The 25,817-nt window shown below is 40.0% G+C and overlaps 1 protein-coding gene across 1 annotated transcript in view; it reads right to left on the reverse strand.

The window, feature by feature from the left end:
• Positions 1-921: 921 nt before the first annotated feature.
• LOC133460071 (polypeptide N-acetylgalactosaminyltransferase 10-like) overlaps positions 922-25,817 on the reverse strand; it is a 175,248-nt gene continuing 150,352 nt past the window's right edge. Inside the window, exons 9-12 of the mRNA XM_061740584.1 lie at positions 13,280-13,501; positions 11,894-12,010; positions 2,974-3,123; positions 922-1,684 (exon numbers count right to left, since the gene is read on the reverse strand). Of these exons, the coding sequence (XP_061596568.1) occupies positions 1,520-1,684; positions 2,974-3,123; positions 11,894-12,010; positions 13,280-13,501 (654 nt within the window). The 3' untranslated portion in view covers positions 922-1,519. The remainder of the gene's footprint in view (positions 1,685-2,973; positions 3,124-11,893; positions 12,011-13,279; positions 13,502-25,817) is intronic.

The following is a 25,817-nucleotide window of genomic DNA, read 5'->3' on the forward strand; positions in this document are numbered from 1 at the left end:
GCGTTCAGCGGCTGCTTCTCAGAGCGGTTCTGCCCGGCTTCACTGGGTGTCAGGACAAGTTTGGCTCACCAGGGAACCCCCCCCAACCCCCAAACTCACCCGTCCTCACCTCCCCTGTGGCGGATGTCGGAGAGGGAGGGATATGACGGGACTTAAAAGAGAGGGAATAAAAAATGGCGGGCAAAGGTGAAGTGATGCGGGTAGATGGAGACGGACGTTAGGGCTGGGCGATATATCGAGATTTTAATATATATCGATATATTTTCAAATGCGATATGGTGCGAGAAAATATCGTTTATATCGATTTAAAAAAAAATAAATATATATATATTTTTTTTTAATGAATTTGATATAGCTTATTTTGTGAAAAATTGAGATTGGCACAAATGTTTTGTTATTTGCACAACTGTCAACCTCAGTGGAAAAATCTGCCTGTTACTGTCTACTAGGGCTGGGCGATATATCGAGATTTTAATATATATCGATATATTTTCAAACACGATATGGTACGAGACAATATCGTTTATATCGATTTAAAAAAAAAATGTTTTACATTTTTTTTTTATGATTTTGATATAGCTTATTTTGTGACAAATTGACTTGAATGTTTTATTTGAGATTTGCACAAATGTTTTGTTATTTGCACAACTGTCAACCTCAGTGGAAAAGTCTGCCTGTTACTGTCTACATTGTATTAATTGCACAGTGTATTTTAATTTAATTGTTATGCAGGAAAGGGATATTTGTTTTATTTTATTCAATAAGCATTTTTATTCTATATATGCAGGCAGTTTATTTTTATTTCATTTGTTTTATACATTTTGATATTGTGCAGACCTCTGTTAATAAAGGTACGTGTGTGACATTTGGCACGAGGCTTTGTATTAAAACTGACTGTTTTTTTAAGGGTTTGCCTCAGAAAAAAATGAAGCTAACAGAGATGCTATGCTATAATGCTTTGGGGGAAACCCCAATTATGGCACAGAAAAAATATTGATATATATCGAGTATCGCCATTCAGCTAGAAAATATTGAGATATGACTTTTGGTCCATATCGCCCAGCCCTAATATGACAGGATTTAAAAGAGAGGGAATAAAAATGGCGGGCAAAGGTGAAGTGATGCGGGCAGATGGAGACGGACGTGCAGGCAGAGACGGCCAGGAGGGCGGGGGCGGGGTTAAAGGGACGGAAATGAAGGAAAAGAACAAGGACGAAAGGCAAACAATCACGTAAAAAAGCAAAATCACGAAGGTAAAAACACCCAGAGCCACAGCACGACTGTGACAGAACAACTCAAACAAAGTCGCCGTTGAACTCAAACTCATCAATGAGATCGACTCTTTTAAATAACTTCCCTCATGGCGTTCCCTCCTGAGAGACGGCTGTCACAGCAGCGCCAGGTAAACGTGGGAACACCCACCCCTCCATCCCGACAACAAAAACCCCAAAAAATAACCAAAAATCCCAAAGCAGCAGCTCGGAGGCCACGGGAGTCCCGACTCAGAGGCCACGGCGCCTCAGTTGGCGGCGCGGTTGAAGTTCTCCAGCACGGTGGCGTTGGTCCGCTCAAACAGCCACTGCTGGCTCGGGGAGGACGGGTCGCACGTGTTCATGAAGACCCGCCGCTCGCCGGGGTTGCTGTCCGCACAGCTGTTGCTGATGGGGTGGTAGAGACTCTTGTCCTGGAGGAGAGACGGGAAAGAGACGGGTCAGAGGAAGGAACTACGTTTACAGAGGTGGTAGTAACGAGTTACATTTACTCCGTTACATTTACTTGAGTACGTTTTGGGAAATTTTGTACTTTTAGGAGTAGTTTTGAATCACTATACGTTTTACTTTTACTTGAGTAGATTTGTGAAGAAGAAACTGTTCCTCTTACTCCGCTACATTAGGCTACGTTGAGCTGTTACTTTTCTTTTATCCCTTTTATCCGCGTACGCGTCAATCTCATGACATCACTGAGTGATTCTTTGGGAAAAATGTTTGTTTTTGCATGTTTTGTCACATTTACACAGACTCAAACACACACAGAGTTTCTATGAGTTCATGTTTGTTCTAGTTCTGCCTGGTTAAAAAAGAAAAGTACAAAGGCTGAAATTTTGTGCTACTTGTGCTTACGGTAATTTATTTATTTATTCTGTTATTATATTATTTATTTTATTATTTATTAAAGTACTTTAATTTAGTTTAAGATTATTTTAATTTAAGCTATTTTAAATGTGTTATTAATTTTAATTTATGTTATTATTTTATTGATTTAATTTGCCTGAAGATGATTATTTTGTACTTTTGTCTGTTTGAATGGTTGTGTTAAAAAAATAAATCAGACGTTACTCAACAGTTACTCCGTACTTGAGTAGTTTTTTTACCAAGTACTTTTTTACTTTTACTCAAGTAATTATTTGGATGACTACTTTTTACTTCTACTTGAGTCATATTATTCTGAAGTAACAGTACTTTTACTTGAGTACAATTTTTGGCTCCTCTACCCACCTCTGTGCATTTACACGATTATTACCAATTATACTGAAAAAAGGGCCATTTTCTGTCCTTGCAGGAACCAAAGCATCAATTATTGTCACACAGGCTTTGAAAACTTTGTCAGTGGAAATGGTCCGAACAAATACAATGCCTTCATACATTATTCACAGGGAAGCCGTCTTTGTTTTGTGAAGGACTTTGTCTCTTGCATAGCAATCGTTTTTTTGCAAGCGTTAACATTTTTTTGTTCGCAACTGCAAACATACCTTTTTTTGTCAATATTAGTCCCTTCAAATGCTGTACAAACACAAATGTGATGGCATGGCATCTTAAGTGAAAACTGGCTGCATACAGACCGTAGCCATCGACTTCAGAATACATTCTGGTCAAATGTGCTTGCAATCAAGCCTTCCAGTCATTTATTTCATAAGCAATCATTTGCAGCTTTGTTGTTTTTCATCAAAGAGAGAAGAGAAACGTTGTGGAGTACCTTCCTGTAGCGCCACAGCTGGTTGCCCTTCATGCCGTGACAGTCGTACAGCGTGACGGGGCTGCTGTGGGAAATGGCATCGAAACAAACTTTCTTGGTGTGCATGGGGTCTCCCACCCGGATGTCCTCTCTCCAGCCGAACGTGAACACCTGCAGGGCACACATGTCACAGAGTGTCACATTCATGCTCGTGTCATGTTAACGGGGAAAGAAATGACTCAAGTTTGATCCGAACAGACCGGCTGGAGAAGAAAGTTGGGACAAAAAAATGTGTTTGTCAAAAAATTCCAATCATTTTCACGATTCATTTGAATGCAAAAATCTGCAACAGGGAACTCAAGTCAAACCAAATCTAGCTCCCCGTTATCTGAACTGCACAAATATAAACGTTGAAATTTGGGGCGTCAGTGATGTGTAAATGACCGCCGCTCTTCGGGCACGCCAACACTCCCACACTCCTCTTGTACAGAATAAAATAAAAATAAAAACAGACAAGAAAAGCTGCCAGTGGGCCTCCTGTGAGTTGCAGCGAATCCATTTTTTGCCAGCACAAATTAAGCAACAATGCATTTTTAGATACAAACAATTAAACAGCCAGAGCTGTGAGATCCAGCCGAATTTTAAGCCGCAGAAACAAAAAGGACGTGTGAGTTCATTGAGAGTTTCATAGATCCCAGTGAGATGTGCAAACCCCCAGCGCAATGATCACGCCTCCGTGGGTCACATTTATGCATGTAACTGCAGAAATACATCCACAAAGAGGGAAAGAAGTCAAATATTGGTGAAAATGGGCTAGGTCGTCCGTCTGGAAATATTTTTCTGTAGACTTTCTTCAGGCACTTCACCAGATTGCAGTAAATAGTTCACTCTGCAGTAGGAATGAGTGATATTTAATCACGAAGAATTTGTCATCTCGCGGGAAAAATGATAAATTCCCGTTGATGACGTTTTTGTGTAAAGCTGATTTATGGTTCTGTGTTAAATCGACGCACAACGTACGTGTTGAAGGAAGGAAGGAAGGAAGGAAGGAAGGAAGGAAGGAAGGAAGGAAGGAAGGAAGGAAGGAAGGAAGGAAGGAAGGAAGGAAGGAAGGAAGGAAGGAAGGAAGGAAGGAAGGAAGGAAGGAAGGAAGGAAGGAAGGAAGGATATGAGCCTGAAAGAAAGAAAGAAAGAAATGAGCCAGAAAGAAAGAAAGAAAGAAAGAAAGAAAGGAGCCAGAAATAAAGAAAGAAAGAAATGAGCTAGAAAAAAAGAAAGAAATGAGCCAGAAAAAAAGAAAGAAAGAAAGAAATGAGCCAGAAATAAAGAAAGAAAGAAAGAAATGAGCCAGAAAGAAAGAAAGAAATGAGCCAGAAAGAAAGAAATAAAGAAAGAAATGAGCTAGAAATAAAGAAATAAAGAAAGAAATGAGCCAGAAATAAAGAAGAAAGAAAGAAAGAAAGAAAGAAAGAAAGAAAGAAAGAAAGAAAGAAAGAAAGAAAGAAAGAAAGAAAGAAAGAAAGAAAGAAAGAAAGAAAGAAAGAAAGAAAGAAAGAAAGAAAGAAAGAAAGAAAGAAAGAAAGAAAGAAAGAAAGAAAGAAAGAAAGAAAGAGAAAAAATTCCCGTTTATGAGGTTTTTGTGTAACAAACATGGCGGATCTGAGTCATTCCAGTTTTGCAGTACAGGTGTAACTCATTTAATTGGTTTTTATTAATTCAATTTAATTGGTGTAGTTTAGTAGCATTTAGTATCTTTTAGAGTATTGATTTGGGGGCTCCAAAGACTGAATGTGGTGATAGATTTATAGTTACAAAGGTGGAGTTGAATTGTTTTTTTTTTTTATTGTCATTTTTATCGTTATCGGGATAAATGCCAGAAATTATCGTGATACATTTTTTAGTCCATCCCTACTCTGCAGCTAAGTTTCCATTCTTTGACACCTTCATGCAGGCAAGCCTTTTTAAATACGGTTAGCTTTCAGCACTTTGTCCACTGAGCTGGTCGTTGCCTGCGATGGGTATACTGTTACTGCTACTGAATCAATATGCAAGAAAATCTGACCACTGCATGACTCATTTCCTCCTAAGTGAAGCCTACAATCAAACACACAGCGATGACGACTCAGAACGGCCTGACACGGTGCAGTAATGCGTCCTAGGTTGTTGCAGAGCTGAACGTGGGCTTTAATCATTTTTTTCCAGGCTGGCTGGTGGAACGAGCGTGTGCAATGGGAGATTATAAAGAGATTATATAGAGTATAACAAATACGTTGTGCTGTGCTTTAGAAGCCTGCCCGTTGCTTTGTGAGTCATACTTTCAGAGTTGATAAAAGGGCCAAAGTTTCAGAGTTTTTCATTTTTAATCCCTCAGAAAGAGCATTGGAGCCGGGCGCTGAGGTTCAGCTCGTCTTTCAACAGGAAGATCGATGGTTCAGTCCCAAATGCCAAACGCTGCGAGAAGCACAATGATCACAGCGGTAGATGAACTGACACGCCGGCCTCAGATGAGTGTTTAAACAGACGGGGTTAATTGAACAAAGCACCTGATCTTCTTCTTCCTTCCTTCCTTCAAATGTCTCAAAGAGACTTAAAAGGTTTCCTTTAGTTGAGGATAATTAAGACATTTAGACGCTGTAAAGGTTGTTACACACACTGCATGGCTTTTACACTCTCGTGGACAAAAGACGGCCGTAGTGAAAGTATTGAGGCCACGTCTTAAGCTGCAGCAGGGGATTCTACTGCGCAGGGTGCCAGCAGTTTGACGACACCTCAGCGAGGAAAGCAGCTATTGGCTGTTCTAAAATATGCTAGGGGGCGTTGTAGCACCCTATAATGTAATAATTTCACCCTATAATGTAATAATTTCACCCTATAATGTAATAGTTTCCTGAAAATGTAATAATGCCTGAAAATGTAATAAAATTTGCACTTAAAGGAGACCTATTATGGCATTTAATGTATATTTTAAACAGGCCTTGAATGTCTTAAAAACAATCTAAAGCTTGTTTTTTCTACATAAATCAGAAATCCAGCCGGTGGGCCCTGTCACTAGTTTTACCGCTTCTAACCTCTTTTTCTGTGCTCCATTCTAAGGGAAGGGGGGGGTATGATAATGAGGCTCTGTGCTGATTGGCTCCCTGAATTACGTGTAGCAGGGGAGGAGAATAAACCCCGCTCACAACACTGAATTTTCACAAATGGCAACCTTATTGTTAAAAAAATAAAATATGAGTTGTAGTAACATTTATGCACTATTTTAGCCGGATCTGCCCGGCGGATGCTGAACGCTGGCCCCGGAGCGACGCCGGGCGCCCGGCGGCGCATCGCCCGTTACCGGTGATCAAACCGACAGATTTCGATGAAAATCTCGGAGGGTGAAGCTGATCCAGCCTGGGACGTACCCCAGAAATCCCTGCTCCCAAAGCGGCTGGGAACTTGGACAATTTAGTCGGACGGACCTTCCTGGGACCAGGAAGTAGGCTGGAGCAGCGCGCATCACCGCGGCTTTAACCGGGGAATATGACCGGTTCCGACCGGCCGGGACCGCAGGAACCGGCCTGGACTGGTAGCAGGGACTCCCGGGGACCGACCAGCGGAATTTCAGCCGGATCTGCCCGGCGGATGCTGCGCGACGGGCGCCGCAACGCCACGGCGGGCGCACAGATCGGCTCCGGGGCGCATCCGCGGCGCATCGCCCGTTACCGGGGATCAAACCGACAGATTTGGCTGAAAATCTCGGAGGATGAAGCTGGTCCAGCCTGGGACGGACCCCCGAGGACCCAGCTCCCAAACCACCCGGGAACCTGGATGATTTAACCTGGATCCGCGGCGCCGCGACTGGCTCAACGATGGTCCGCTCCAGCCTGCGTAGCTGGCTGGTTGTGGGCGTGGATTCAGCAGCGGAGGCTGAACCTATGGAAATGAGCGCCTATGGTGACGTCACCATAGGCGCAGATTCAGAATGGCTCAAAAAAAGGTCACGTGACACTGGAAGACTCAGTCAGGGGGGGGAGCAGACCTTGCAGAATTCCATGGTATTTTGTCTCCCCTGTGCTGGCAGGGTGAGGGGAGACCACTTTATACATGTTAAAACAAGAAAAAACGTGTTTTTCATAATAGGTCCCCTTTAACTCAATCGAAAATGTAATAAAATCCAATAATGTAATAACTTCACCAATAATGTAATAAAATATCCTGACTGATATTGTAATAACATTTTTACTGATAATATAATACCTTATTACATTATTGGGAATTTATTACATTTTCAGGTGGATTTTTTTTTTTTTTTTTCCCCAAAACTGATAATGTAATATATATGTTCATTTTCAGTCCAGAGTTCTACATTTTGTGTTTTAAGTATCTAAGAATGTTATATACACTGGATTTAAAACACCAGAATGACTATTGGGTTAAATTACAGACTTTGAGTACCATGTAATAAATTCCCAATAATGTAATAAGGTATTACATTATCGGTAAAAATGTTATTACAATATCCGTCAGGATATTTTATTACATTATTGGTAAAGTTATTACATTATTGGGTTTTATTACATTTTTGATTGAGTTAAGTGCACATTTTATTACATTTTCAGGCGTTATTACATTTTCAGGAAATTATTACATTATAGAGTGAAATTATTACATTATAGAGTGAAATTATTACATTATAGGGTGAAATTATTACATTATAGGGTGTTACAGGCGTCATCGCCAAATTTGCTCATATCCATTTGAATATAATTGTAATGGATGCTGTAAAAGACGGACATAAAGAGGTGGGAAGGGTAAAAGAGAAGTTAAAAACGCTTTCTTTTTATTGATTATTGTCTCAACTCCAACCCTCTTTCAGTGCAGAGTCATCGAAAAATTATTAAAATAATTACATGAAATACAATTTCATATCAATAATTTCCTGTTGCAAATGAATGTATGTTTGTATTTACAATGATATTGTCACATTGGGAGGCTGAGTGAGCCCGCATGTTCTTGTTCTGTACAGATTAAACTTCCCAGCTGTGTTCAGCAGATTAGTGAGGGTGAAGGAAACGACGTGGCCAAGAACACGCGGACGGGAACTCACTCGCCAATAACTGGGTGGACAGATCTCGCCGTTAGCTGCCAAGTGGTGAAAAGTGCTCTGTGGAATATAAAGCTTGTCAAACATGCCAGTCAAATCTATAAGTAAACCCAATCACTCGTCGTTTGAGTGCATTGAACACGTTCACCCACTCGTCTCTGGACAAGCTCTTTCCTGTCAGACGTCCATGTTAACTCTGCCGTACCGTGGGATATTACAGCTGCTTCCTTTTAATGCAACAGCATGTGGAACAGCAGTATGGAACCATTTACCAAAGCCAAAATACTCCAAATGATGGACAGATTTAGTGTTTAAATGTACACGTTTGTTTTAATTTCTTCTGTTTTTTGTTGTTGTTTTATTCCTGTACTACTGGACGGTCAGTGAAACACGTCCTCCAGCTGCTTTAGTATCAAGTCTTTATTCCTTGGTTTTAATCAGGAAAAGTCCCTTAGAAGGTGTTAATTCCCCATATTCTTGATATGGGGAATTAGCAGTGGAAAACGATATAGAGATCAAACAAATCCATTATTCCTTCAGTTAAAATTGTTGAAATTTCATGAATTAGTAGATTATAGTATTCTGCAAATTATGTTTAAAGCTCATAAAAACTTTACCAATCAACATTCAGAAAAGATTTGAAAAAAGATAAATCAAGTATAACTTAAAAGAAACAGATTAAAAAAAAAAAAAACAAGATTCAGGAATAAATTGATGGAACGTTGTGTTTCTGTGAAAGGAATCAGTTTATGGAACAATCTGAATAAAGAAAACAAAGAATCCAAATTAAACATTACATTCAAAAGAACAATTAAAGCCTGTATGTTAAGTAAATATAATGAAATATGTTAGTTAAGTTTGATTGACATACCCATAGATGGCGGTAATTTTATTTTATTTTATTTTTTTATTTACTTATTGTTTTTTTTTTAATATGTAATTTATGTCATTTGTGAATTTATTTCTTGGAAAAAGGGACAGATTAGATAAGATTCTTCTTCTTTCTGCTCCCTTTTCATTCACAATTTATGAACATTTGTATTTGTATTTAATTGTTTGTTTTATTTTTTGAATGAAATAAAGAATAAAATGAAATGAAATGAAAATATTGAAAAGTAACAGCCTGCTATGATTGGCCAACACCAGTGGTGTCCCCCAACCACAGCTCTTAAATATATTTCTATCACACAGACACAAATCCGGAAGTGTTTCACAGGTCAGGCAGAAAAACAAATGCACAAACTTATAAAAATGGATAGATGTGAAAGAACATGAAAGATAATTTTTCACAGATTAATCAAAGGTCTCCTACGAAGCAGTGATGTCAGCCCGTCAGGTCTAGCACTCAGCGTTCAAGCCTGTGTTATGAACTGGGGTTGTTTCGGTTCCCATGGGAACGGAGCAAAAGAAAGATGAAAGGCGGGAGGTATTTAGTATAAATGCAGGGTGCCATGTTTGACAAAATCCAACTGCAGAACATTCGTGCAAACATTTTGTGCCTGCACACGGTGGAACATGGATGTGGAGGAGTGAGGATTTAGGAGCAGCAGCATCCGGGCACCTCGTCTGGATACAGAAGTATTCAGGACTCGTGGGGGCGTGGCCAAAGATACTCTATACAGAAGATAACGCATTACCATTTCTGCCAATGGTATGAAATGGTATACTTTAATATTTGCCCCTTATTTTGCCGCTCGTTTTTTTTCATCTGCTACCTTAATGTCTGATATCAACCCAGTACAAGATCATCGGATCAGTCTAATATTCTTTTTTTTCCCTTCCAAAAAGACTTCAATAATAACAATAACAGTATTATTAAGCAAAGAAGCAAGTTTTATTTTAATTTTAAAGTTTATCCGATGGGAAAACGACATTGGCAGTTCTGCAGTGACCGACGACTCTGAGCAGAGCTATGTACTATTATTATATTATATTATATTATTAGCTATGAGAGCCAAATCTCGCGAGAGTGTGTTGCTCAGACAGAGACAGGTCTCAAACAAAGTTCATTTTCTCCTAATCTGTCGGTCTGAAAATTGCCATTTTGGTGTCAGAATGTTCAGAAGGTTTATGGCTTTTGAAAAATGGGTCCCATATTTACTTAGGTTACTATGGGGCGAAGGAATTGGTAATAATCTGTGCTCACGTTCACTTTTCCCATAGGACTCAATAGACTCAGGACCTGCTGTTAGTCTCCTAAAGGGGCGGGGGAGTGGGGAAACCCACGTGACACAGATACAGGAAACACAACCGTAGTGGGGGGAAGAGTTTATAAAACGTCTCTGGCGTGGCCTCAAATGCACAATCATCACTAGCTTTTAAACGGGCAAGTGGGGACACAGTATGTTTATCTTGCTGGATGATGTGGAGTCTAAAACGAGAACATCAGCCACATAAGCGAGGGCCTGAGGGGCCCCGCTATGTGACGTTTTTAAACCGGATCCTGAGTTCCACAGGAAGATAAAGTAGGATTTTCAGCTCTGGGGTAGCTTGAGTAGCTTTCCAGCACCATTCTTGATTGTCTGCAAGCGATCAAGTGCAGGTTCGGTGACGAGAGTAATGCATTGCCGTAATCAAATTAGTGAAAGAGTGAAGGCACGAAGGGGGGATTTCAAACCCATCATTAGATAATACTGACTGTAGTTTGCCAATGTTTCTCAAATGAAAAAATTAAATCCTACTGGCCTCTTTGATATGGGTATCAAAGGAGAACAGCTGCTCAAAAATCAGCCCTAAATTGGTGGGCTGGTGAACAGCTGCAGGGACGCTCGCTGGCTCGTTTGATGACAGGAAATACAATGTCAGAGGCAACAATCAAGACCTCTGGCTTACTGGGATTAAGCTGCAAGTAACTGGCAGCTATGTCGTCTTTGATAGTGTTCACATGATCAATAAGGCACAATAATGTAAATAGCATTAAAAATAATAGCAGAACTACCATTTTCTCACTAATGGGTCACTGGACCCTAAGTGACATCAAAAACAGGACAGATCAAATGATTTGGGATAGGGAGTTAAAGAAATGTGTACATAAAACATTTTTAAAGCATCCAGTAAAAGTAGTACTCGAGTTGTAAAAAAAAATCAGGGGGGATGGTGGATTTTATCATATGGGGACAAATCATTTGTGCTGATTACAAATAATATAATATATTACAAATAATAGCACTGACCAAAACACCTGCAGAAAATACTGCAGGAATGACATAGCAGCAGTTAAATGCAGCCTTCTGTAAGCTTTAAATATCCACTGGGCTTACATCAAATACAATAAAACACAACAATAAAAAACAGTTTTCTGAACTTATCAATATGATTCTGTCCTTCACAGGATAAGTAAAATGGATCACTGCAAAAACTCACAATCTTAACAAGAATATTTGTCTTATTTCTAGTTAAAATGTCCCACTTTAAGTAAAAAAATCTCATTACACTTAAAACAAGACTCATCACTGGAAAAAAACAACAATTTTCACCTGTTTCAAGTAGATTTTCACTTGAAATAAGTTGAAAAATCTGCCAGTGGAACAAAATGTTTTTGCTTGTAATAAGAAGAAAAATCTTGTCCCACTGGCAGATTTTCCTACTTATTTCAAGTGAAAATTTACTTGAAAATTGTCAAATAAGTTATTTTTCTGGTGATGACTCTAAATGTTGAAATAGCAGTAAAACCACATTCATTGATGAAATGACATAAGGGATGGAAAGGGGGGATGGCATTTTTACAGGGGGATGATTTTGACTGTTTTTATTTCAGGGGGGGATGCTATCTCCCCTCATCCCCCCTCAACTCCAGTACTGAGTAAAAGTTGGAACAACACTAATAACCGAAAGGACTGCGTGGTTTTGGGCACACACCTGGCCGTGGCTCCAGCTCACGTCGCCCCGTCCCTTCACACAGCTCTCCAGGCGGACGGGACTCCCGGACACAAAGTGTTTGCTCTCCATACACATGCCATTGCCAGCGTTACGGATCTGCAAAGCAAGCAGTCATCAAGTCATAAACACCGACGATACAGCCTGCTGTCAGTCAACAACAAAGACCTTCGTCTGACGCAACAAAGGTTTGCAGCTTTCCTCTTAAAGAACCACATAATCAAGACGATCTTCACCTGCAAGCAGTTTTACATTGTTCCGTTTCCTTTGGAAGATGCAAAGGTATCAGCTAAGCAGGGATTTCTATTGCAAATGCTGTTTCTCTGAAAGCATTTGCATCACATTTAACACAAAAGGCTGCGATGACAGACGGGATTATCGATGCTGAATGAAAAATATTTAAACAATATTCATTTGTTTCAGAAGAAACACTTACAAATGACTCAAATTCATTTTGCCATACCACACGACGGAGGAAACGAATTGATGTGAGACAGTAATAAAGAATAAATAAATAACAATAAATAAAAAGTGGTTTCCAAGGATGGTGAGAGGAACCAATGTGGTTATGACTGACCTGAATTTCTCATCAATCTGGATTAGGCCTGTGTTGAAAAAATCGATTTCCCCATTCTAAATCGATTCTCATATTAATTCCTCAAAATCGATTCATATGTCTAAAGATCGATTTTTTAATTTTTTTTATTTTTTTGGAGGGGGGGGTTATTTTCTTTGGTTATTTTTTTGTTTATCCCCAAAAAAGGAATGTTTTGTTGGACACGAGAATAACTGGTGCCATGTTTTTGCCTTTAAATATGTTTAAAGGTATGAAAACATTAAAGTGTTAGGTTATAATTGCATAAATTGTCTATATTTCATTACTTTATATACTGTCTTGGGGTTACATTTGCAAAAAATGCTAAAAACCAAATGCTCAAAAATTAAAAACCAAAATGGAACAGAAAATGGAACAAATAAAAATGGAATGTAGGAAAAAATAAAACCGATTTCATCCGTCTGTTTGCCCTGGATCTGTTTGGTAATTCTGACCCACATGATGTTTCTGTTTGCAGTTCTATCAGCATTCTGGGAGCTGATTGGTCCTTACAGCATCATTAGCTGCAATACTTGCTGTTTAATCTCAATATAATACTAGTAGTAATATTTTGCATAACTACAGTCATATAATTCATGCAACAGCTCAAAAAAACAGTTTTAATAACACTAACCCAAATCAATATTGGAATCGAATCGAATCGAATCAAATCTTGATAATCGATTCTGAATCTTAAGAATCGGAATCGAATCTTGACATTCTAATCGATCCCCAGCCCTAATCTGGATCTATCTTTCCTCCTGGGGACGTACCTCTCCCCAGGCAGCAGCAGGAGGCTCCACCGGCGGGTAGTGTTTAGGCAGATCCCAGGCCACCTCGTTCATGAACCACTTGAAGTTCTTGCAGCCCAGCTGGTTCCGCAGCTCCTTCTGGACCACCATGTCTCCCGCTGACAGGTGCCGGTACTCTGGCCGGCGCTGGTAGATGTACTCGGCGTACTCGTCCATCCACACCTCTGCCACGCGCTTCAGGTTCTGAAATTACAAAAGGTTTAACCTTTACTCCCCTCTTTTGTAGAACATCTTACACATTTAAAATCTACAATTATCAGCACCTGCAGGAGGAAGGTTAAGTCCTCTTTAAGACCCTGAGATTAAATCCTAATTGATTCACTTCTTTCCTTGTTAGCTTCCCTGATTAACTTCCACATTGGTTACCGCTGTTGTTCCGTGCGACTCTTATTTATGGCGGTTTTTGACGGGAGTACAGACAAGAGACCGTGGGAGCTGCCTAAATATAACATATTCCTTCAAACAAAATTTGAACTGATATTTAAACATGAAAAAAAAACTCCCCGGTGTCACATTAGAACAGCACGCATGGGAGTCAGGGTGACCGGAAATTCTTGACTTGGTGTGTAGCTGAAGGAATAGTGGTCTCTGCAGTTTGGCAAGGTTCAGCAGGAAGGCGGCGTTCGCGGGAACCAGAACAGTTTACAACTGTAGCACCAGTCCAGGGGTCGGCCACCCAAAATGTTGAAAGAGCCATTTCAATTGGACTAAAAACACAAAAAACAAATATGTCTGGAGCCGCAAAAAATGAAAAGTCTTGTATAAGCCTTAATGAAGGCAGCACATGCTGCATGTATCTATATTAGTTATAACTGGGGGAAGATTTTTTTTTTCATTTTGCACTTTGAGAATAAAGTCGAAATGTGGAGAAAAAAGTCGAAATGTGGAGAAAAAAGTCGAAATGTGGAGAAAAAAGTCGAAATGTTGAGAAAAAAGTCGAAATGGCAAGAAAAAAGTCAAAATTTCGAGAAAAAAGTCGAAATGTCGAGATTAATTTTGAAGTACATCTCGAGAAAAAAGTCAAAATGTCGTGAAAAAAGTCAAAATGTCGAGATTAATGTTGAAGTACAATCTCAAAAAAAAGTCGAAATGTCGAGAAAAAAGTTGAAATTTTGAGAAAAAAAGTCAAAATTTCGAGAAAAAAGTTGAATGTCGAGATTAAAAAAAGGAAAAAGGAAGAAAAAAAGAGGAAAAAAAGGAAAAAAAGAAGGAAAAAAGGAAAAAAAAGAAAAAAGAAGAAAGAAAAGAAAAAGGAAAAAAAGAGAAAAATGAAAAAAAAGAAAAAGAAGTAAAAAAGAGAAAAAAGAAGAAGGAAAGGTCAAACATTGTTGAAAAAGCTCCAGGAGCCACTAGGGCAGCCCTAAAGAGCCGCATGCGGCTCTAGAGCCACGGGTTGCCGACCCCTGCACCAGTCAAACACTTTATCCACCAAGAGATTTCTTGCGTTAGATGTTTTGTAACCTTGTGCCAATTCCTCTGTAGTTCCTCAAGTTTCAAGCATCTTCCACCAACAATGAACCCTAGACTCTCTTCCAGAAGCAGTTTTAAAATAATGTACACCTTAATTCATATGAGAAGCACATCTGGACCTTTGAATGTGCTACCCAGGTAAACCAGGGGCAAAGACACTCCATCAGACACTGACAATTCAATAAGCTTCCGATGAGATTCAATCAAGCCCCTTTTCCATTAGACAGTTTTCCACTGGACTCTACTCGCCCGGCCTCGGCCGTTTTCCATCACAGTTCAGTACCAGCTCACATTGAGCGGGGCCTCGTTCTTGTTCCACGTTGCCCATTTCCTCCAGATGCGGTCGTCAGCCACGAGTGACTGAAAGGTGTGGACTTCCTTGTGTGTTTTCTTTAGGTGATAAATGTGGGAGTTAATTGCAGGTCCAGAACCACTCCCAGATTTCTGGCTTGGCTCTCAGTTTTTAGTTTCACTCCTTGAAGCTGAACTTCAATCTCTCCTCCTTGTCTCCAAACATGTTCTTTCTGTTTTGTCTTCATTTAACTAAAAAACTATTCTGGCACATTCTCTCAATAATTTGATTAAAGCAATTTGATTAATGTTTGAATTTGATGATAGTCTCCTGGTGAGATGGTGATAGAGATTTGTGTGTCATCTGCATATTTATGGTAACGCATTTTGTTCTTTTTCTTAATTTGAATGGGCTACCTGTTCTGAGCTGAGCTGTACAAAGACAAAAAAACTGTAAATTATTTTGACCTCATCTGTCTTTGCTCTGCTTGACCGCTTCTGGTAGAGACACAGATGTGGACAAGCGTGAAAACCGGATTTTCACCAGAGCTACAGTTTCTACAGTTTTTTTTTTCTTATTAGCTCTGAACAACTTTATTAATTTGATCCCCATTATTCAGTTTTATAATGTTATTGAGTTACAGGAAATGTGCTAGAGAACAAGTGCTTTACTCCCTGTAAGAGGATGATTTGTGATCTCATTCAGTGCAAACACTGAAATGGGGTTACGTATAAAGAGGGCCTGTCACATTTAACAAAGTCTTCGAATTCATTGGCAAAATGGAAATTTGTGCAGCTGTAAAGGATTTTTTTTCTCTTCTAATGGGAGCAAGCTAATGACGCAAAACTATTATAAATCAACAATTTGACTCCATTCTCTAAGCAACTACTGTTGTAGGTCACCAGTGACTCCGTTACACCACAGTATACACGTAAAATATTCCCCTGCAGGTCGCTTTGGATAAAAGCCTCTGCTAAAGGAATAAAGACATTTGCAGATTAACCCCTTGTGCTGTCTTAGGGTCAAGGGAGGAGGAAGAGAAGAAGGGAGGAAAGGAAGGAAGGAAGAATGAAAAGAAGGAAAGAAAGGAGAAAAGAAGGAAGGAAGGGAAAAAAGAAGGAAGAAAGGAAGGGAGAAAACAAGGAAAGAAGGAAGGAAGGGAGTAAAGAAGGAAGTAAGGGAGAAAAGAGGAAGGAAGGAAGGAAGGAAGGAAGGAAGGAAGGAAGGGAATAAAGAAGGAAGCAAGTAAAGAAGGAAGGAAGGGAGAAAAGAGGAAGGGAGAAGGAAGGAAGGAAGGAGGGAAGGGAAAAAAGAAGGAAGGAAGGAAAGAAGGTGAGAGCAGGAGGAAGGAAGGAAGGAAGGAAGGAAGGAAGGAAGGAAGGAAGGAAGGGAAAAAAGAAGGAAGGAAGGAAGGAAGGAAGGAAGGGAGTAAAGAAGGAAGGAAGGGAGAAAATAGGAATGGAGAAGGAAGGAAGGAAGGGAAAAAAGAAGAAAGGAAGGAAGGAAGGAGGGAAGGAAGGGAGAAAACAAGGAAAGAAGGAAGGAAGGAAGGAAGGAAGGAAGGAAGGAAGGAAGGGAGTAAAGAAGGAAGCGAGTAAAGAAGGAAGGAAGGGAGAAAAGAGGAAGGGAGAAGGAAGGAAGGAAGGAAGGAAGGAGAGAGCAGGAGGAAGGAAGGAAGGAAGGAAGGAAGGAAGGAAGGAAGGAAGGAAGGAAGGAAGGAAGGAAGGAAGGAAGGGAAAAAAGAAGAAAGGAAGGAAGGAACGAGGGAAGGAAGGGAGAAAACAAGGAAAGAAAGAAGGAAGAAAGGGAGTAAAGAAGGAACCGAGTAAAGAAGGAAGGAAGGGAGAAAAGAGGAAGGGAGAAGGAAGTAAGGAAGGAAGGAAGGAAGGAAGGAGAGAGCAGGAGGAAGGAAGGAAGGAAGGAGGGAAGGGAAAAAGAAGGAAGGAAGGAAGGAAGGAAGGAAGGAAGGAAAGAGCAGGAGGAAGGAAGGAAGGAAGGAAGGGAAAAAAGAAGGAAGGGAGAAGGAAGGAGAGAGCAGGAGTAAAGAAGGAAGGAAGGAAGGGAAAAAAGAAGTAAGAAAGGAAGGAAGGAAGGAAGGAAGGAAGGAAGGAAGGAAGGAAGGAAGGAAGGAAGGAAGGAAGGAAGGAGGGAAGGAAGGAGGGAAGGAAGGGAGAAAAGAGGAAGGGAGGAGGAAGGAGAGAGCAGGAGGAAAGAAGGAAGGAAGGGCAAAAAGAAGGAAGAACGGAAGGAAGGAAGGAAGGAAGGAAAAAAAGAAGGAAGGAAGGAAGGAAGGAAGGAAGGAAGGAAGGAAGGAAGGAAGGAAGGAAGGGAAGGAAGGGAGAAGGAAGGAAGGAGGGAAGGAAGGGAAGAAGGAAGGAAGGAAGGGAGAAAAGAGGAAGGGAGAAGGAAGGAGAGAGCAGGAGGAAAGAAGGAAGGAAGGAAGGAAGGAAGGAAGGAAGGAAGGAAGGAAGGAAGGGAGAAAAGAGGAAGGGAAGAAGGAAGGAGAGAGCAGGAGGAAAGAAGGAACAGGAGAATGAGACAGTACAAGGGTTAAGAAAAGCAATGTGTCGTATTTACCAAGATGACAAAAGTTAATCATTTGGACATTCATATCTGTCCACTGGTCTGAATTATCATTTAATTCATTCCATCGTGTTAATGTCAGTGATGATGCGTACAAAAATCTGCCTTCCTGTCAGCCGGTTTGTTATCAGCACTTATGGGCATCTCGTCTGCACTGAGAGACAGACTACACCATCATTTGCGCGTTTGGCCATCCTTGATGTTTTGACTGATTTGACATGACAAAATGATCAAAGCGTCTGAGTAGAAAGGAGGCCAGTGATCCTGCAGGACCTGTCATCATCGCCTGGGAGGTGAGTGATGGAAAAATGGAAACAACTCGTCTTTCGTCATGAAAGCGGATGCGCTGCTGTGAATTATCTGACATTTACACAGTGGATTTGTAAAGGACAAAACGTCTCTTTTTCTCCTCTCATGTTTGGATCTCGTGATGCTGTGATGCCTAATTAGGTCTCTCATGATTTTATGTATAGCTCTGAGGCATCCACTGACAAACGTAGCTTAAAGTTACAATACAGGGAATACAGTGACTGCAGAAACAATTCAGTCAAACTTTATGCTGCTCAGTGTTGAATTTAAACCAACGGAGAAGTATTTTAAGTGGCCGTGTCAATGTTTACAGACCGGATGTTGATTGTATAACCATAAACGGCCACAATATAAAGCCTGTAATATAATTCATCTGTTTGATGTACTGCTGCAGCCGTGAAAGCATGGCTCTAATTTAACTGCTCCCCTAAATGTAAACATCATACGGCTGAAAGGGAACATATGAGAGCCGTAAGGATAACAAGTCTGCGTCATGAAGGGAGGTCTGATTGTTTATCCTCATTTTAAAGCCGAGCCACCTGCAGGCCAGTACAGACCAATAAAACCACATCATGGGGAAGAACAGATGCAAGAAACCAGGGCCGTAATTATGTTTTACTGGAGAAGGCTGCCTTCCTTTTAAATTCACTTAGGCTATATTCAAAATGTACACCCCAAATGCATTGGTATAGGAGATATGAATTAAAATGCTATTACGATGTTATGATAGTGAGCCAAAGGCCAAAGTGCTTAATGTAATCAAGGCTGACAACAATAATGTTTCTAGAGATTAATCTAGGGATTGTTTCATTGGATAGTCGACTGCTACTGTTGACAGATTTGTTTAATTAGTGGTTATTTTCCCATTAGTTAATGAATGTCACCATTTACATAATATGTTATCAAAAGATGTATTGGCAACATTCTCAACTAATTGACATTTCACTTGTGCTCAAAAATATTTTCAAGATTAAATCAAGTTCTGAAAAGAGAATGCATTAAGACTAGGGGTGGGTATTGGGAAGGACCTCACGATACGATACGCATCACGATACTTGAGCCACGATACGATACACATTGCGATATCCCGATTATGCGATATCCCGATTATTATATTCTACATAGTTCACCGAAAAATTTAAAAATGCATTACACATCTTAAAATCCAAGTTGTATATATGTACATCAGATGATAGTGATGGATCTTAAAATCCGAGTTGCACGTTCATCAGATTATAGTGACAATTCATGGGACAAACTGAGTCAAAACAATGTTTTATTATAACTATACAAGCTAAAGTTACAACATATTTGTATATGTTTTTCATATTATTTACACCATATGAAATTAACATTAAATTTAGTATGAGGTTGCTTTAATTATGTGGCAAATGATAATAAACACAAGAAAGATGGGTACTAAAACCAAGGACAGGCACAGTGAGTCAGTATAGTCAGTATAGATATAAATCCAGATATAAATCCATAAATAAATAAACCTCTGTCCATTATTTTTCATTTTTTAAGGACAGGCAATTGTGTTATATAAAAAATAAATTATAAAATGAAATAAAACCTGAGCTCAGTGCAGGGCCCTCCCAGGGTTGGTAGAGAGTGGCAATGCCCAGGACTGTCACTTAGGTAGGAGCACTGGGTGATATAATGGGAAAAAAATCGGGGATAAAAAATATATTAAAAAAAAAAAAAAATATATATATATATATATATATATATATATATATATATATATATATATATATATATATATATATATATATATATATATATATATATATATATATATTAAAAAAAATCGATATTCATATTTTGAATATCGATATTGAATTGGCTGGAAAAGTATTGCGATATATTGCCATATCGATATTTTTGCCCACCCCTAATTAAGACTACGGATGTATCAGCTAATAAAAGAATGACAATTTCCTGTCACTCATGGGGCTATGCAAAAATAAAAACCATGTGCAAATAAAGGCAACTCAGTGCAGTTACATGCACATTTAAATCAAGCTATTGGCAACAATCTAGCTAAGGATTAAACTGTAGGTTCAGAGAAATCCAAGTATACATGTGTGAGAAGACAATCGGTTATTGAGTGAGTGAGTTATTGACTCCGTGCCGCTAGGTGGCGCCACACACACTTTCGCGTATGCATTCTTCCGGTACAATTAGTAAACAAGCATGAAGGAGGACAACAAAATGCGAAAAAAAAGGTTGCTAATGATGCAACAGCTCTGTAAATTCGTACATTATCTGGCACTCAAAAGCTCGATCTCAAGAGCTTCAGTTCGGTTCGACTACAGTCCGGCTAAAGTGTATACTGTACATGGCTTTTAAAACGTCGATATCGGTCAGATTAAGGCAGGGGTGTTTTAGTTGATTCCCTGCATCAACACACCTGATTCTAATTAACGGTCGTCACCACCTTGTCATCAAAGTCTGGATAGTTCTGTTGATGACCAAGCTCCTTGTATCACGGTTTGATAAAAAAAGGGACACATCTAAAACATGCAGGACTGCGGCCCCTCGAGGACCGACTTTGGACACCCCTGGATTAAGACAATTGGACTTTCTGTTAGTGCATGTAAACGTACTGACTAAGAAACAGCAGCCAGCATGTTTTTGTCTCTATTTCTCTTAGAAGTAGCAACACTAGCGTGGAGAAATCTGAAATAGTTTAAGAAACAAGGCCTTTGTGTCTCACTCTCCTTCAATTCAAAACATCAATATTTTAATATCTGTGAAACAGTTAAACGTTGCTCTGCAGAGCATGACTTCTCAACAAAAATCTTTCTAAACTGAAGTAAAATCCAAATAAGATCGTTGGTGCAAAATAATGCAGCACAACTGTAAACAGCGTTGGTCGATGCTTAACGTTGAGCATTTATATCAAATAACCTGACTGATGCAACGTTACGCTACGACTACAATAAAACTCTGTGTTGGTGTTTGGTGATCCAACATTCATGTGCAGGAAAAGGGACTCGGAGTGTTTTGTTGTCAGCTTGACTCGAGGCTGCAGGGTGTTTCCTCTTCAAATGTTTTTGCTTCTCTATAGTCTGATATTCTAAATGCATCTAGCATCGTCTGCTAATCATGAATAACAAAATATTTCTACAGCTTCAAGCTCTTTTGCTGCTCCAGAGAATCCAGGGTGGTGCTGTCGCCTTGACCGGATGCAGCAATGTTATTATAAACTGTAGATAAATCGTTTTTTTTAATCATTTTAATCCGAGGTGTAGGGCTGGGCGTTATGGCCTTTTATTAATATCTCAATATTTTTAGGCCATGTCACGATACACGATATATATCTCGATATTTTGCCTTAGCCTTGAATTAACACTTTGATGCAAACAATCACACCAGTATGATGATTCTATATGTCTACATTAACACATTCTTGTTCATACTGCATTAATATATACTCATTTTAACTAACTTCCATGCAAAAAGGGGGAATAAGTCACATTTACCAAAACTGTATTTATTAAACAGTTACTAAGCAGTGAGTGGCACAAACATAAAAAGTGTCATTTCAAAACAGAATGTGCACGTTGCATCTCTGACTCCCCGTCTGAAGAACATCTGCTAAGAACATGTTCTGGTCCCGGTTTTACCAGATTTTACCAGGATGAGCTGCTCTGAGCAGGAGGGGCCTTTAGTGCACCTTTATATTCAGACTATTGTAGGTGTAGGGACTGCAATGTTTCATCCTCCCCTCCTTTACTTTGCATCACTTTCACTTACTTTTAGAAATATGACGTCATATAGTCTTGTTTGACTTTGTTTCGATGATAGTGATTGATTTCATGTGGCCACATTTAAGCAACACTAGGTGACGTTTCTCAGCTGTGGAAGAGAAAGGCTCGGCGGCGCGCTGACGCGTGTCGCACTGAGCGGCTCCTCGGCTCTCCGGAGTCCGTCGCGCGTAGCAATCGCGTGGATGAGCTCACGGCGCAAACAGGCCGCATTTGGGAAAGTTAAAGTTAAATGGTGCACTTGTTTTATCTCTCTGAAAAGGAGTGAAGAGACGAGACGAGAGAGTGCGAAAAGCCTGTAATTTAATGTCCGCGGCTAAAAGCAAATGCGTGACACTGTATACTCAAACATTCACGATAGTCATTTTGTACATCGCACAGAGTAGAAGCCGAGATACATCGACTATACTCGATACATCGCCCAGCCCGACCGAGGTGTGACACAGATTATTCACGACAAATGGACATAATCGATTACGTTGCCGTGTCGCCCTAGCCCTAAATACAGTCACACTCCATTTAATACCAAATTTGACAAATTGCTTCCATTACTAGAGCTGATATCGGGTGGGGGCGTCTCTGACATAGTGGGTGGAGTCAGTTGTCCTCTAACAGGCGTCACCGGACTGATTCTTAGCCACATCACATACTGAAGTGTCTCTGGGCAGGACTCTGATGCTCGCATTGCCTGCATTTCCTCAGCAACTTATAGTACCAGTCCTGAACCCGGAAAGACTTTGGATCACTAGCGACGCTGGCGCGGGTTTCCGGGTTATAAAAACCCAATGTCAACAACATTTCAAAGTAGAGGGCCCCCCCTCTGCCCTAAGGGGCCGCCGCCTCCCCTCACGACGAGGCTCGACTCGCTCGAGGCTTTTATTTTGGCATTACGTGCTCTCTGTGCCTGCAGCTGAGGCCTGTAGCGGAGCCAGAGGGGGGGCAAGGGGGCGGTCGCCCCAGGGCCCACACGTTCAGGGGGGCCCAATGAGAGGGCCCCGTTTTGTGTGATACGTTCATATATAATCGTAAAATTTGTAGGTTATAATAACGATAACATGTGCATTGTGCAGCCAGTGTAGGTTAATTCTTACTTTACAACTGTCCTGAACGCATCAGGGCTGTGAGCCAACATGATTGGCTGGAACTTCACTTGTTTCGTTTTTTTACATTTGAACTAACTCGTCTTGTATGTGAGACTCATGGATCTATTATAAAACAACTGCGGCATTTTGGAGGGAACTTTGAAAGAGTTAAAACGGAGAAGAAAAAGCACCAGTCTGGATCGTTAAAAAGAAAGGTAAAAGAGAGAAAGGAGAGGCTAGTTGCTTCCTGTCCGCCGCTCTCCTCATATTTTGCAACGGCGCCGGTGGCTGATGAGGAGGCTAGTGTTAGCTGTAGCGGCCGTTACATTGTTTTCAACGTTACTTGGAATATATTGTTGGAGCCGAGGATGATGTTCTGGAGTTCGGAGTCTGTGAATTGGTGCAGCGGCAACAAGCGCAGAGACAGCAATCGGTGAGCACATAAATAATGATCAGAATGTTGTTATTGCCTTGACCACCTTAATGTACCTTGTGTTGTTGTCAACTGTAATAGACCGCCGAGTCTATTTTCTATTTGAATGCATTGTGCAGTTGATACATTTTTAATAGGCTATGCGTTTTGTTGTGTTTAGACCGCCGTGTCTATTTTCTATTTATAGATCTCATTAATGGCTTATAGACAATTGTGTCTATATTCTATCTGAATAGATTGTGTAATTGTAGTTTACATTTTATGTTTTAAGTTATATTAAAGATGGTTTGGCTCAGACCCTGTGAGTCACTGTCAACCAGCACCAAGGACAGCGTTGCGCTCAGATTGACGGCTGTCAGGCTGCGTGGCGTGTGTGTGTGTGTGTGTGTGTGTGTGTGTGTGTGTGTGTGTGTGTGTGTGTGTGTGTGTGTGTGTGTGTGTGTGTGTGTGTGTGTGTGTGTGTGTGTGTGTGTGTGTGGCTTTCTGAGGCACCTAGGCTTGCTTGGCTCAGTAAACGTGAGCATTTGTGTTGTTTGCTGGGTATGATGAGGTGTCCGTTATCTTTAAGTTGTTGAATAGTAAAATAATTATCATAAGGGCCCATTGAGTATGCTCCGCCCCCTCTGTGCTGAAACCCACGCTCTGCCACTGGCGGAGGCTAAAACAAAACAGAAGAAATCAGGAGCACAGAAACGAAAAGATAGAAAAAGCCATTGTAATGGCACCTTAAGTTGTTTTATTGTAATTTTATTGAGTATGTCTTTGTATTGGGACTGAGTTGGGAATGTTTAATGTGAATTTTATTTATATGCTGCTATGTTGGTCAGTCATGTGTTTTTTCTTATTTATTGTATTTTTTTATTTTGCCATTTTGTATAAAATACCAGTCTGAGATGGATGTTTGTTTAGCCCTATATGATGCAGTGAGTTGGAACTTGGAGGTCATTGGTATTTTGCTGAATGCAGCAATAAAATGAGGAGGATAATAATTATAATTGTTGTCATGACACTTTCTTTGGCTTTCTCGTTTCTCATTCAGTTTTTACTCCTTATATTGTCTAAAATTGAATAGGGGAATACACAGAGCTTTGCCCTGTTGCACTATTCACCACCCTGCAGTTATTATTATCCTGTGCTATGCATTCATCTGCTGATCTGGAATGGTCTTTTTTGTTATAATCATTGAAGCTGCTTGTGGCTGTCAATCTGTTTCTAAACGACTTAAAGTCATGCAAAGTTAACCGATCCGACCCGTAAGATCCCAAAAATTTTGGGACGCAGTTTGGGCCTACGCTACGCGGGGGCCCCTTTGGGCTCAGAACCCATAAGGGATTACACCTGGCGACGCCCCTGCTTTGGATCAACCATTTTTGTAAGAATTTGAGTGAATCAACACACTACAAAAGCTCATGAAGTTCAAAGTTTTAAGTCCAAATATATCAAAGTTGCCTTCAGTTGCGACGTACTGTACTGTTTACGGAAGAATGAATGTCGACGTTAAGCCATAATTTTGCGCTACAGCTGTGATTACGGGAGTTTTGTTGTTAAAACCAACACGATGGTGAGTTCAACGGCAGCAGGAGAAACGAAAGCCCATCACTAAAGGAGAATGTAAGACCACTTCTTCACTTTTGTCCACATGACCTGGACTAAGAAGATAAAAAAAAAAAAATCTGATAACACAATATTGAAGAAAGATGTGCTGCTCGGAACGGTGGATTTTGGCCTCAAGCAGTTATAAGAGATTGTAGAAATGTTTTTCCGAAGAGAAACTGTGAGGTCACTGTGCCTGAAGGTGTTTGCTTACTTCAAAAATATAATCAAATAAACAACATCTTTGCAATAACTGATCTACTGGTCACTGAATATTCCCAGATTAAAGTCACCAGTTTAACAATTAGTGAATCCTGATGAGACGCCTTGTTTTAACTCACTGTAAAGCAAATCTCTTAACTCATTCTTATTGTTGTGCTGCTTGCCTGTGCGCTCTCTTTAAGTGATAAACGCTGAGAGAGAGCAAGGGGATTTGAGTTCCTCTTGTATGTTTACATTTGTTTTGTGCCCCCCCAATCAATTTATAGGTTAGAATTCCTTTCAAGTGCCGTGTCAAGTGTTTATTATCAGACTGCAGCAAAGACGACTCCAAATGTGCCGGTGGAATTAAATGCCTCTGCACAAAACTGAATTTGAGTAGCTTGAAATTAACTACAAAAGCAAAGTGTAGAAATCCACAGGTCAATAAGCAACCTACTTAGACATTTATTGATTTTTATTCCTCCTTTATTTTAAAATATATTATATATATATATAAAAACTGTTTTTTGCATCAATGATGCATCAGTATTTATTATGAATGCATGTACTCTCCCTCACAGAGATATTATAGGATAAGGACATCACTTTTTTTTTTTTTTAAACAAAAACTGCAAAAGACAGTAATATCAGTACCGGTACTTAAAGAGGTTCATTGGAATTCTCTTGACTTTCATGAAAAATTGAACCGTGCAACGTGATATCATCCAAGTGAAGGCTTTGAGGTGTAGAAATAAATGAG

This window comes from Cololabis saira, chromosome 14, assembly GCF_033807715.1.
Source record: "Cololabis saira isolate AMF1-May2022 chromosome 14, fColSai1.1, whole genome shotgun sequence".
In the NCBI taxonomy this organism is placed as follows: domain Eukaryota; kingdom Metazoa; phylum Chordata; class Actinopteri; order Beloniformes; family Belonidae; genus Cololabis; species Cololabis saira.